The sequence below is a fragment of the Bombina bombina genome, chromosome 7 (assembly GCF_027579735.1).
Source record: "Bombina bombina isolate aBomBom1 chromosome 7, aBomBom1.pri, whole genome shotgun sequence".
Taxonomy (NCBI): Eukaryota; Metazoa; Chordata; class Amphibia; order Anura; family Bombinatoridae; genus Bombina; species Bombina bombina.
The window spans coordinates 426,404,325-426,419,224 of record NC_069505.1 but is presented as its reverse complement, the minus strand read 5'-3'; the positions used below and the strand labels follow the sequence as shown (position 1 = coordinate 426,419,224).

At 35.0% G+C, this 14,900-nt stretch overlaps 1 protein-coding gene across 2 annotated transcripts in view; it reads right to left on the bottom strand.

The window, feature by feature from the left end:
* RPL3 (ribosomal protein L3) overlaps positions 1–4,159 on the bottom strand; it is a 250,501-nt gene extending 246,342 nt beyond the window's left edge. For both annotated transcript variants that reach the window (XR_008403250.1, XM_053721299.1), the window contains exons 1-2: positions 4,025–4,159; positions 3,484–3,676 (exon numbers count right to left, since the gene is read on the bottom strand). Coding sequence is in view for 1 of the 2 variants with exons in the window: in XM_053721299.1 (XP_053577274.1) it covers positions 3,484–3,676; positions 4,025–4,027 (196 nt within the window). In the remaining variant the exon portion in view is untranslated. The remainder of the gene's footprint in view (positions 1–3,483; positions 3,677–4,024) is intronic.
* Between the last annotated feature and the right edge of the window lie 10,741 nt (positions 4,160–14,900).

The following is a 14,900-nucleotide window of genomic DNA, read 5'->3' as shown; positions in this document are numbered from 1 at the left end:
TCTGGTGTTGACTGTCCCTTTAAAGGGACATTATACACATTTTTTTCTTTGCATAAATGTTTTGTAGATCCATTTATACAGCCCATAATTTTTTTTTTTTAAATGTATAGTTTTGCTTATTTTTAAATAACATTGTTCTGATTTTCAGACTCCTAACCAAGCCCCAAAGCTTTGTGAATACTGTCAGCTACCTTCGCCAGCTTGCTTCTGTTTGTGTAAAGGGTCTTTTCATATGCAAAAGGGGATGGGGGGAGTGTCTTATTTGTCACTTGCAGTGGGCTTTCCAGCTACCGTTTCAACAGAGCCAAACTGACAGCTTCTAAGTAAGTTTTTAAATTGTTTTATACTGGATTTTTATATCAGTATCTGTGCATCTTATTCTTTATAGTAGTGTCTATTACATGCAGTTATATGAAAATGAGTGTAAACTGACCCTTTAAGTAAAAGGTCCTAACATTAAGGGGACAGTATACACCAGAATGGCTCACATGAACTAGCACTCCCATGTTGTGAAAAGCGAATACAAAAGCATGTGATAAGAGGCTGTCTGACTTAGAAATAGGCAGACATTTAGAGGTTTAAATGTTATAAAGTATAATAATGTTGGTTGTGGAAAGCTGTGGGGTGGGTAGTAAAGGCATTATCTTTAAAGGGACACTGAACCCAATTTTTTTTCCTTTCATGATTCAGATAGAGCATGTCTTTTTAAGCAACTTTCTAATTTACTCCTATTATCAATTTCTTTGTTCTCTTGCTATCTTTATTTTAAAAGCAGGAATGTAGATCCTAGCAGCCAGCCCATTTTAGGTTCAGCACCATGGATAGCGCTTGCTTATTGGAGGATTACATTTACCCACCAATAAGCAAGCATAACCCATGTTCTCAACCAAAAATGAGCTGGCTCCTATGCATCACATTCCTGCTTTTTAAATAAAGATAGCAAGAGAACAAAGAAAAATTAGTAGTAAATTAGAAAGTTACTTAAAATTGCATCCTCTGTCTGAATCATTTAAGAATAAATGTGGGTTTAGTGTCCCTTTAAACAAAAATAATTTTTATATAGTGTTACCTGTCCCATTAAAGGAATAGTAAACCCCAAAGTGTTATTTTAGGATTCCGATAGAACATAGACTTAAATTGGAAAGTTTAAAATTGTATTATCAAATGTTAATCTTTCTCTTGTTATCCATTGCTGAAGGGACAGCATTGCACTACTGACCGGAAGCTGAACACATCTAGTTAGCCAATCACAAGAGACCAATGTGTGAAGAAACCACTTAGCAGCAGCTCCCACTAGTGTAGGATATGTGTGCATTCATTTAACAAGGGATACTAAGAATGAAGCACATTTGAAAATAGAAGTGAATTTAAAAAAAAAGTCTTAAAATGACCGGCTCTCTGAATCATGCAAGTTTAATTTGACTTTCCTAATTTCTAAGCCTTTGAGGGCTGCCTCTTATCACATTCTTTTTAAATCTCTTTTCAACACAAAGACAGAAAGTACACGTGGGCCATATACATAACTGTTCCGGCACAGAAAGTTATTTAAGATCTAGCACAAAACAATGCTAAATTTAAGACGATAGTAAACAGTCAGTCATGTGATCAGGGGGCTGGAAGAAGGTTCCTAGATATAAGGTAATCACAAAGGTAAAAAGTGTATTAATATAACTGTTGGTTATGCAAAACTGGGGAATGAGTAATAAAGGGATTATCTTTTAAAACTATAACAACTCTATAGTTGACTGTCCCTTTAATTTTAGCATTGTTTTGTGCTAAATCTTAAATAACCCTGTGCCTGAACAGTGTTATCTATATGGCCCATGTGTACTTTCTGTCTGTGTTGAAGAGATTTAAAAAGCATGTGATAAGCAGCCCTCAAAAGCTTAGAAATTGGCGTATGAGCCTACCTATGTTGAGTTTAAACTAAGAATACCAAGAGAAAAAAGCAAGTTTGATAAGTAAATTGGAAAGTTGATTAAAATTAAAAGTCCTATCTGAATAATGAAAGCTTCATTTATACTAGACTGTCCCTTTAACACAAGTAATGGATATAGCTACAGCCATAAAATGAATGGGGGGGGGGGGAGTTAGAGCTGTACAATTCAGAAACTTAAAGGGACATGAAACATTTTTTCTCTCATGATTTTGAAAGAGCACATAATTTAAAACAAAGTTCTAATTTACTTTTATTAACTAATTTGCTTCATTATCTTGATATCCTTTGCTGAAAAGCATATCTAGATAGGCTCAGTAGCTGCTGATTGGTGGCCGCACATAAATGCCTCGTGTGATAGGCTCACCCATGTGCATTGCTATTTCTTCAACAAAGAATATCTAAAGAATGAAGCAAATTAGATAAGAAGTAAATTAGAATGTTTAATATATTCTCTACCTGAATCATGAAAGAAATTTTTTTGGGTTTAATGTCCCTTTAAAGGACCAATCAATACAGTAGATTTGCATAATCAAATGCATGATAAGAAGACAATGCAAAAGCACTTAGTCTGAACTTCAAATGAGTAGATTTTTTTAATAAATTGCAAAGTTGTCTATTTCCACCCCCTTTGTATCATGTGACAGCCATCAGCCAATCACAGATGCATATACGTATATGCTGTGAATTCTTGCACATGCTCAGTAGGATCTGGTGACTCAAAATGTGTAAATATTAAAGAGACTACACATTTTGTTAATGGAAGTAAATTGGAAAGTTGGATGCTGTATCTGAATCATGAAGTTTTATTTTGACTTGAGTGTCCCTTTAAAAGAAATGGGTTAAAGGGATAGTCTAGTAAAAAATAATCTCATGATTCAGATAGAGCAGCAATTTTAAGCAACTTTCTAATTTACCCCTATAAAAAAAAAAAAAAATTGTTCTCTTGGCATCTTTATTTTAAGAAGCCAGAAAGTAAGCTTAGTAGCCGGACCATTTTTGGTTCAGCACCTGGGTAGCACTTGCTGATTGGATGGCTACATTTAGACACCAATCAGCAAGTGCTACCCATGTGCTGAACCAAAAATGAGCAATTCAAATAAAGATACAGAGAACAAAAAAAATTAGGAGTAAATTAGAAAGTTGCCTGCTCTGAATCCTGAAAGTTTAATTTTAACTATACTATTGCTTTAATGGTGAGGCACTACAGTATAAATTTGCAGGTAAAGTAATGTACATATTATAGTTTGTCTCTCAACTGGCTGCCCACACAAACTGGGCACGACATTAGCTGCCCCCAGCGCCTACAGAAGCCAGGCACAACATTACATAAAAATAAAATGTATGCTATACTTTAGATTGCATCTCAAGTATAGCATAAAAATAAAGTTAGAGACTACGTTATTGACTATTAGAATGCTTACAGGCTTTCAATACTGTTCAAGTTTACCTTTACTTTAACTGCACCAAGACGCTGAATATATAGCGTGCACAGACAGGATCCAGAGACATTTACACAACCACTTCCCATATGACAGGTGACTTACTGGAGCCAGGTCTGTCCACCTCTCGGACAATGTGAGTCATGCCAGCCTTGTAGCCCAGGAAGGCAGTCAGGTGGATGGGCTTGCTGGGGTCATCCTTGGGGAAGCTCTTCACCTTGCCACGATGTCTCTTGCTGCGCTTGCGAGGGAGGAACCCCAGAGAGCCGTGTCGGGGGGCTGAGAACTTTCTGTGAGACTGTTTGGGAGAAGATCGGTGTCAGTAAATACAGCGCTAATACCGTCTGGCACACAAGGGGTTAAGCGCCAGGCTGAACAGTTTAAAGTCATGACGGCCACGAATGCTCCAGCAACCAAGGGGTTAACTTGAGTTACTAAAGTACCAGAGTGTAAGACGGGCCAGCCGCCATGTCTAGGCCTCAGTTACTTCCCGTACATAACTAAATATATATTTATATGCGCAGGAGAAATACACAGTTTGCTAACGCTAGACACATGGAACATAACCCCGCTGTCCGGTTATAAACCACAGGCGGATGGCAGCGATACCCGGCGGCTAAACACCAGGCCCGAAGCCCTCACTCACCATCTTGTCCCCTGACCAAACTGGAAGAGAGAGAAGTAACGCTGCATACGCGCTATATAAAGACGCACCGACGTAGCCCCGCCCACTTTTTCTGAAACTTTATTGCTAACACGTAGGAGACAAACACGCGCCGCTCTGTACAGTGATAATATAACCGCCTCTGTTCCGCGTTACACAAAAATCCAAAGTATTCTAGCTGCAGACTGGAGCTCCACTCTAGACAGGAAACATGTGACCCCCACTGATTTCACTGACTTTAGACAGGAAACATGTGACCTCCACTCAAAGCTTTTTTTTTATTAAATCAACTTCAATTTAACAAACTATAGGCAATGAAAACGAAACATTTTGCATCTTTCTTGTTCATAATGTTCATTCACAGTGGTTTATGCTGATTGTCATTTATAAAGTAAATTACTGTGACTGTCATTTATAAAGTAATCACTGTGACTGTCATTTATAAAGTAAATTACTGTGACTGTCATTTATAAAGTAATCACTGTGACTGTCATTTATAAGGTAACCGCTGTGACTGTAATTTATAAAGTAAATTACTGTGACTGTCATTTATAAGGTAACCGCTGTGACTGTCATTTATAAAGTAATCACTGTGACTGTTATTTATAAGGTAACCACTGTGACTGTTATTTATAAAGTAATCACTGTGACTGTCATTTATAAAGTAATCACTGTGACTGTCATTTATAAGGTAATCACTGTGACTGTTATTTATAAGGTAACCACTGTGACTGTCATTTATAAGGTAACCGCTGTGACTGTCATTTATAAAGTAATCACTGTGACTGTTATTTATAAGGTAACCACTGTGACTGTTATTTATAAAGTAATCACTGTGACTGTCATTTATAAAGTAATCACTGTGACTGTCATTTATAAGGTAATCACTGTGACTGTTATTTATAAGGTAACCACTGTGACTGTTATTTATAAAGTAATCACTGTGACTGTCATTTATAAAGTAATCACTGTGACTGTTATTTATAAGGTAACCACTGTGACTGTTATTTATAAAGTAATCACTGTGACTGTCATTTATAAAGTAATCACTGTGACTGTTATTTATAAGGTAACCACTGTGACTGTTATTTATAAAGTAATCACTGTGACTGTCATTTATAAAGTAATCACTGTGACTGTCATTTATAAGGTAATCACTGTGACTGTCATTTATAATGTAACCACTGTAACTGTCATTTATAAAGTAATCACTGTGACTGTTATTTATAAGGTAACCACTGTGACTGTCATTTATAAGGTAACCACTGTGACTGTCATTTATAAGGTAATCACTGTGACTGTTATTTATAAGGTAACCACTGTGACTGTCATTTATAAAGTAATCACTGTGACTGTTATTTATAAGGTAATCACTGTGACTGTTATTTATAAGGTAACCACTGTGACTGTCATTTATAAAGTAATCACTGTGACTGTTATTTATAAGGTAATCACTGTGACTGTCATTTATAAGGTAATCACTGTGACTGTTATTTATAAGGTAATCACTGTGACTGTCATTTATAAAGTAATCACTGTGACTGTTATTTATAAGGTAATCACTGTGACTGTCATTTATAAGGTAATCACTGTGACTGTTATTTATAAGGTAACCACTGTGACTGTCATTTATAAAGTAATCACTGTGACTGTTATTTATAAGGTAATCACTGTGACTGTCATTTATAAGGTAATCACTGTGACTGTTATTTATAAGGTAATCACTGTGACTGTCATTTATAAAGTAATCACTGTGACTGTTATTTATAAGGTAATCACTGTGACTGTCATTTATAAAGTAATCACTGTGACTGTCATTTATAAGGTAACCACTGTGACTGTTATTTATAAGGTAATCACTGTGACTGTTATTTATAAGGTAATCACTGTGACTGTCATTTATAAAGTAATCACTGTGACTGTTATTTATAAGGTAACCACTGTGACTGTCATTATAAGGTAATCACTGTGACTGTCATTTATAAGGTAACCCCTGTGACTGTCATTTATAAGGTAACCACTGTGACTGTCATTTATAAGGTAACCACTGTGATTGTCATTTATAAAGTAATCACTGTGACTGTCATTTATAAGGTAACCACTGTGACTGTCATTTATAAAGTAATCACTGTGACTGTCATTTATAAGGTAACCACTGTGACTGTCATTTATAAGGTAACCACTGTGAATTAACATTAACCCTTTCATGACAGGGTTAAAGTGTCTACATCGGAACACCTGTTCCGATGTAGACAAATTGAAACTACGCGATCGTGCATACGATCGCGAGATTTCAATTATTGGATCGCATCTGGGGGGCGTCCCTACAACCCTAGGAACGCCCTCCAGACCGCGATCAAGTCCTTGAAGCACAGAAGGCTTCAGGACAGCCGTTTGTTATGACGTTCTATTCCGTCATAACGGCTTTAAAGCCCAGTGTAAATATGACGGAATAGAACGGCATAACGGCATTAAAAGGTTAAGAACAAGAAAGCTGCAAAATGTACAAGGCTGAAGTTGGATTCTCATTCAGTCAGCTTCTTATTCTGCAACTGATTACATTTTGCAAAATAAAGATTTATAAAAAAAAATAGCATTATTTTTATTTTAAATAAAATAATACACTTTCCAAAACCTAAACAAACTTACATTTTATTAAAAAAAAAACTTATGTTGCAAAAATCAGATTACAAACATGGCATAATTTTGATTGTAACTGATATTATAAAAGGGTTAAAATCCTTTGCGCCACTCATTTATGTGTGGAATATACAATGCGTGAGCCTCTTCATGGGACAGACATGTTATCAGCCTTGTCCAACGCTCTTTATGGCAAACAAATTGGTGCCAACCTTGCCACTTTATATATTTTACCTTTTCTAAATAAGTCATTGGTATTTAAAAAAGGATAAAATCCTTTGCGCCACTCATTTATGTGTGTATATAGACGCAAGGCGTGACCCAACATAGAATAGACATGTTATCAGCCTGGCCCAGCGCCCTTTATTGCAAACAAATTGGTGCCAACCTTGCCACTTCATATATTTTACCTTTTCTGAATAAGTAATTGGTATTTTAAAAGGGTTACAATTATTTGGGTCACTCATTTCTGTGTAGATATATACAGGGCTTTAACCCCATTTATAGAATAGACGTATTTTCAGCCTGACCCAATGATTTTTAAGGCAAACAATCTGGTGCCATCCTTGCCACTTCATACATTTTACATTTTCTGAATAAGTAACAGGTATTTTAAAAGGGTTAAAATCCTTTGGGCCACGGATTTTTGTGTAGATACATACACAACGTGAAGCCCTTCATAGGATAAGCATGTTTTTAGCCTGGCCCAATGATTTTTATAGCAAACAAACTTGTGCCAAACTTGCCATCTCATATATTTTACCTTTTCTGAATAAGTAACTGGTCATTTGAAAAGGTTAAAATACTTTGGGCCACTCATTTATGTGTGGAATATACAAGGCATGAACCCTTCATAGGACAGACATGTTGTCAGCCTGGCCCAACGCTATTTTTATTTATTTAAATCCAGCAAAGTATACAATTGTACAGTTCGATATTTGTGCGCAACGCAGGTTAAAAAAAATGTATACAGAAGGGTAGAGAGAGAAAAAAAAAAAAGATATCATCCATATATTGTATCAGTGTTTACCCTAAAAAAAGATAAATTAAAGATGTACAAAGATGCAAGATCTTCAACATTCTACCCTTAGCACTACAGAAAAAAAGGTTGTATACAACGCTGGGATTTTATCATATAGTACAGAATAAACTAACAGTAATACACTCAAACAAAAAAAAAGAAAAAAAGCATCCACTTATTTACGGAAGATTAATTATAATAAACAACTCTGCCATAGAGACATTGGTCAATGTAGAGAACAATATGCTCTACATATTAGTACCTAGTAATAAGCCCTATGAACTAATCTAAGTAATTTTGGAGATCTTATGTATCAGTATACTAAAAAGGAGAGAATATAGAGAGGATTCTAATTCTGAGAGTATTACACTAAAAAGCTTATTTGTCATATCTCAGGTGAGTGAATGTTATGTAATCATGTATGGAATTGCATAGACTAATTTAAGACAATGGCATAATAATCATATCCTACTCCAAGTCGATGCTGTGATTCCCTTTATCATAGTAGACCTATTTAATACTAGCACAAAAAATTGTACTCTAACCTTTAAGCAAGAAATGGATTCTAGAAGCGGGTCCATTACTAATTTGGATATAGATTAGACAGGCGAATAAAACAGAGAGAGAAAAAAAAAAAAGAAACAGGAAAAGAAACAAAACAGAACAAAACGAGACAAGACAAAAAACAAAAGAAAAAAAAAAAAAAAAGATCTCTCCCAGAGTGAAGCCAGAATTTTACCGCCAGTGCGGTGGGAAGCATTCCGACTGCAGCTATTGAAGAAAGAGAGCAGAGGAGCGGAAGGGTTTTAGAATCTGTCTCTGTGTATCCAGAGGAAGAGACTGTATAACCTTGTCCTATATTTTGAAGAAGAGTTTTAATTTATTATCGGTATGGATTATTGGGTCTTGTTGGTCTGCTAACATTTGGTATAACATATTCTTGATAAACGCCGCAATAGTTGGCGCCTTTCGGTCTTTCCATAATCTTAAAATCATTTGTCTTACAACAATTATCGCTAAGTTGATTAGCTGATAATTTTGGGAATTTCATACTGTCACTAAAAAGAACACAGAATAAGCATCTAAGTAAATTTTCAAAGGAAGAAATTTGTTTAACCAAAAGGTTACCTGTGCCCAGAGTTTCTGTATTTTCGGGCAAGAAAAAAAGGCATGAATAAGGTCAGAGGCTGGACGACTACATCTTGGACAAGCATTATTAGCTAGAGGGTACCATTTGGCCATCTTTGTAGGAGTAATGTAAGATCTGTTTAGTAGTCTAATATGGGATTCTCTGAAGGATATCCCTTTTGTAACTTTAGTTATCTTTGAGAAACTCTCGTTAAAATGGCCAAAATCAAGATTGGGAAAATCTACCTTCCATTGATGAAATAAGTTTGCCTTTTTAGCAAATTTCTGTGAAATTAAGAGGTTATAGATAAGTGAGATGGAGTGATAGCCTGTTTTAAAGCGATTCACAGCCGCACCCAGATTTCCAGCTGACCAAGGGATATGGTCTAAAAGTCTTTTGGAAAAGATAAAATGTCGGATCTGAAGGTAAGCAAAAAAGGATTTATGTTCTAGGTCAAATTCTGATTTCAGACTATCAAATGATTTAATCGTTTTAAGCTGTGGATCAATTATTTGAGATATATAGTTAAGCCCTTTTTGTGACCATTTTTTAAACACTGATGATTGGAGGGCAGATATAAACTCCGGATTGCCCCTGATTGGGAGATATGAAGATAGTTCTGTATTTACTTTTAGAAATTTACAGACTTGATTCCAGGCTAAGTGAATATTCATTATCGTGTATTTTGGTATTCCCTTTTAGGTAGATGCATCCATTTTTGAGTGCAGCAATGCTTTGAGAGAGTATGGAGAAACCAACGTTTCTTCAGTTGCTAAATTGGTGATAAATTCTGACTCTGAAAGCCAATCTAGAGCGATCTTACTTAAAGTTGCCCAATTATAAAGCTTAATGTCAGGGAAGGCAAAGCCACGATCTTTCCTCAAGTGAGATAACTTATTGATGGATATGCTGGGTCTTCTCATGCCCCATAAAAAATATGAACACTTAGATTTGAATTTTTTAATTTTTAGAGTTTTTAAAATTATCGGAACATTTTGAAGGGCAAATAACAATTTGGGGAATAGAATCATTTTAACCAAGGTTATTCTAGCTGAAAGAGTCAGATGTAGTCTAGTCAAATTCTGTAAAAGGGAAAAGGATTTTTGCCATAAAGGCCGAAAGTTCAATTCGTACCAATCGTTAGGATTTTTGGATAGAAAAATACCTAGATATTTGATTTTGTGTTCTGCTTGAATAAAGGGATTTAGATACAGACTATCCTTTTTTGCAATAATCCATAAGAGTTCTGACTTTTGAAGACTGATTCTATATCCCGAAAACTTACAGAATTCGGCTATGATCTCCAATAAGCGAGGGATATTTATTTTAGTATTACCCATATAAAAAAGTATATCGTCTGCATATAAAGATAGAATATGTCTTTTTCCACTTAGTAAGATACCTTCTAGTGTGTTTCTACATAGTACCGCTAGTGGTTCTAAAGCTAGATTAAATAAAAGAAGGGAGAGCGGACATCCTTAGCACAAAGGTGAGAGGAAGCAGCACTCTTAATCCATAGTCCAATTTAAAATCCAAATTTTATTCCTTGTTTTTAAAACAGATACAGACAGCACAGCACAGTACAGGCATCACAAGTGGAGGGGGAGCAAATCCTTACATGTTTTGTGCTATGCAGCACTTAATCATAGGATAGCTCTCCACCTGTGCAGCACACCTTTTAAGGGTGTCATGGCCAATCACAGCATTAAGACCTTGACACACCCCTAAGAATATATGTCTAAAAAAGGTGTATTCTACAAAAAAGGTTATACAGACTGCGCAAAAGTTTGGATATATAAGCTTTAAGATTTTAGGGGATATTTCTCCTAAATCCCCAGGGCAAAGGACACACAGAGAACGTTATAAAATCTAAAGCGCCAATACAGGCAAAAATACCCAAGAAATAGAGAGAAAACAAATATAATACTAAAAAAGAATTTTATTCTTCAACAAATGTTAAAATGAGATCCTAAAAATAATTATATATATGTAAAAAATGGAAATATAATCTCCTAGATAAAAAGTTACACCTTATACAACAATTCAGTGTGTAAAATATGTGATTGGCCAATCTCTAATATGTCATGTGAGTCATCTAAAAAGCATTTTTACAGAGTTTATTCTCACATATATTGTAGGCAACTAATGTTAGCAACTATAACAATTTGTATCACAATTTCTGTCACAAAGGTATCTACTATAAAACTAAGACAATGTAAGTTTCATCCATATATAAAAATAAAACACTACCGTTAAATGGAGCTATATCAACATAATAGTAAAATGTCCACAAGGGTTCTGATGAATATAAAAGATTTTGTAGTGTCCGTGATTTCTGTAGTGCAGCACAGTACTTTTAGGTGATAGTGCTCCTACGGATACACTAGAAACTACAGGTACCTGTTTAATGTTCCTTATAAGTTCAGCTCTTTGAATAGAGTACGCTGTCTTCCTTGTTTGGACTGATGTCTCCGTGTAAAAGTAAATGCCTCCAAATAAGCAGACCGATGTGTCTGCTTCAGCTGATCTTGAAGCCGCGCTGTAATCCCCAGCTTCAAACACTTCTGTCTCCTTCTGAATTCGTGCCTATACCGGTTAGGGCGCTGATTGGCTTAGTAGTGTGGGAGTGTCTGGTTTGAGCTGTGGGGTGCCGGCTCTACAGCTGATCCTTTCCTTTCTTCCTCTCAATGCACAATAGGAGATCCGCAACGCGTTTCCGCTGAAATTACTTCAGCCTTTGTCAAGCTTGATCTCCTTTGTATCCCATGGCTTTAAAAAGCCCTCCTTCCATTTTTATTGGTTTGAATTTTCAACCAATGTGGATCTAGTTAATCTTTTATATTCATCAGAACCCTTGTGGACATTTTACTATTATGTTGATATAGCTCCATTTAACGGTAGTGTTTTTTTTTTAATTTTTATATATGGATGAAGCTTACATTGTCTTAGTTTTATAGTAGATACCTTTGTGACAGAAATCATGATACAAATTGTTATAGTTGCCTACAATATATGTGAGAATAAACTCTGTAAAAATGCTTTTTAGATGACTCACATGACATATTAGAGATTGGCCAATCACATATTTTACACTCTGAATTCTTGTATAAGGTGTAACTTTTTATCTAGGAGATTATATTTCCATTTTTTACATATATATAATTATTTTTAGGATCTCATTTTAACATTTGTTGAAGAATAAAATTCTTTTTTAGTATTATATTTGTTTGCTCTCTATTTCTTGGGTATTTTTGCCTGTATTGGCGCTTTAGATTTTATAACGTTCTCTGTGTAAAAAAGGTGTATTGCAAAGGTGTGAGAAGAAAACAGTGTAACATAGAAAAAGATTTAAAAACACAAACAAAGATGCATATGATGTGAAATATAAAAACATTACAATAGAAACTACAAAATAAATATTTTTCTATATGTGAATAAATACATTAATAATTCACGTTACACAATTCTGAAATTAGCCTCAAACAATGAAAAACCAATGTCCATCTATGAATTAATGTAAATACATTAATGTCAATTAATATAAACTGAGTTTATATACAAAGTTCAGTATCAGTATTCCAGCAAAGTAATATACATGACATCCCATTGAAACTCTGAAAATTTTAATTTGATTTAATTTAAGCTCACATCAATATGAAATAGATGTAAAATAAATTAATATGTAGAGTTCAATATCCATGTCCCTGCAAGATAGTAAACATGACAGCCCATTGAAACTCTAAAATATTTTTTTAAAATTGAATTTATTGTCATTTGATTTAATTTAAACTCCCATAGTCAACCATAAGCAAATAATATTGCCATATATTAGTTGTACCTTAGTATCTAAATAAGTGGTGGGGCCACACGATCATACAAGACCATAGTATAGTAAAACAGATATTGTATTCAATTAAAAATATTCAATCATAATATTTCACAATACTGAATAAATACAGAAATAGAATGTTAATGTGAAAACATATACATATATAAATGTAAATATCAATATGTGAGTATAAAGAATACAAATGCATATATATATAGAATGTACAAAAGTATTATTATTATTACTGTTAGTAAGCCTAAGTGTGGACAGGGTAATGGCCAACTTGCTGACTACATATTTTTTGGTGAAAAGCCTAATGTAACCAGGATTAATCCACAAAATAGCTAATATCTCATTCTTTATTGAGACCAAAGGGTGCCCTCGTATTAAGTTTCCAGATCCAATAAAGTTTTTTCTTGGAAAGTATGTTATAAATATTTCCTCCTCGGATAGGCTTTTTAGCTATATCTATTACTTTTACAGTGAATTTGAGTTGGTCTGTAAAATGTAAACAGTTAAAATGCCTGGCTACACTGGAATCCTTATTGGCTATCAACCATGCTAGGGGAAAGTTTCTTAGCAAGTGTTGGTGCCTTCTTAGACACAAATTTAACTTTGTCAACAATACCTACTAGAGTGTCATCACCTTTAAGTATGGATAGATTCCTTTTAATAATATTGCACAAGTCATTGAATTGCAAAGAAAATTCAGTAGAAAATACTACTGTAACCTTATCGAACATCGCTTTTTTTGCTTGATTGTTCTCTTTTCTTTGCGAAGGATTATAATTTTTTCTGACATCATCCAATGACTGCTGCAATAAATTGGGATCATAGCCCCTAGCACATAACCTATCCATCAATTTACTTGCTTGAATATTGAATAAATTATCTGAATTAGAATTTCGACGCAACCTGAGAAACTGGCTCCTGGGAATTGAATTTATTAGGTGTTTAGGATGACAGGACGTAGCATGTAGGATCGTATTGCCAGATGTTGGCTTTCTGTATGTATCAGTGATGATCCCATTGTGTTCAACTGAACCATACAGGGTGAGATCCAAAAAATGGATTTCTTTGTCTTGAACTTCCCCAGTAAACTTCAGATGTAAATCATTGTTATTCACAAAGTTAAGGAAATCTTCAAAAACAAAGTCACCCTTGACCACAAAGATGAGATCATCAATGTATCTCATATACATACAAATATTTTCTAAGAATGGATTACTACTGTTATAGAGACTGCCGAGTTCCCACCATCCCACAAATAAATTGGCGAATGAGGGGGCAAACTTCGCCCCCATCGCTGTACCACATATTTGCAAAAAATATTCTCCATTAAACATGAAGTAATTGTGGGATAGTAGGAACTCAACAGTCTCACAAAAAAACAATTTAAACTCCCTTGAATAATTGGTGTAATTGTCCAAGAAAAAACAGATGGCATGTAGACCCAAAGTGTGAGGTATGCATGAGTAAAGTGACACCGCGTCAATCACCACCCACCTATAATCTTTGTTCCATTTGATCTTATCAATAATTGATACAAGATGCTACGAGTCCCTTAGATAACTACTAAGGTTCTGAACTAAAGGTTGCAGCACTGAGTCAACCCACTCGGATAATGGTTCAAACAACGAACCAATCCCAGAAATTATTGGGTGACCCGGTGGGTTGACTGAGTCCTTATGTAATTTAGGTAGGTGGTGAAAGACCGGCGTCACAGGAAATTGGGGAATCAATGAGACATAATCTTCTTTTGTGATAAAACCTAATGCAAGCGCATCTTCAAGTAGTCTGTCAAGTTTTTTAGCAAATTCTTTCTCAGGGTTGGAGGGTAACTTCCTATATGTTATGCCATCATTTAATTGCCTATAGGCTTCCTCAATATATTCTACTTTGTTCATTACTACAACATTCCCCCCTTTTTCTGACACGCGAATAACAAGATCATGTTGACTTTCTAGTTGTTTAATGGCTGCCCTTTGTCTATTTGTGAGATTATCACTACGACTTGTTGGTGTGATTTGGTTACCTAATTCCACAATTTCTTTTTCAACTTGTTTTTGAAATAAATTGATGTGTGTACCCCTAGATTGAGTAGGATAAAAGTTAGATCTGTTTTTTTTAGGTTTTGGGACATCAGAATCATCCATCCCATCACCAGCTGTGTCCAACATTCTTAGTTCTTCCAGAACGCAAATATCTTTAAAATCAAAAAACAGTTCTGGATTTGTGC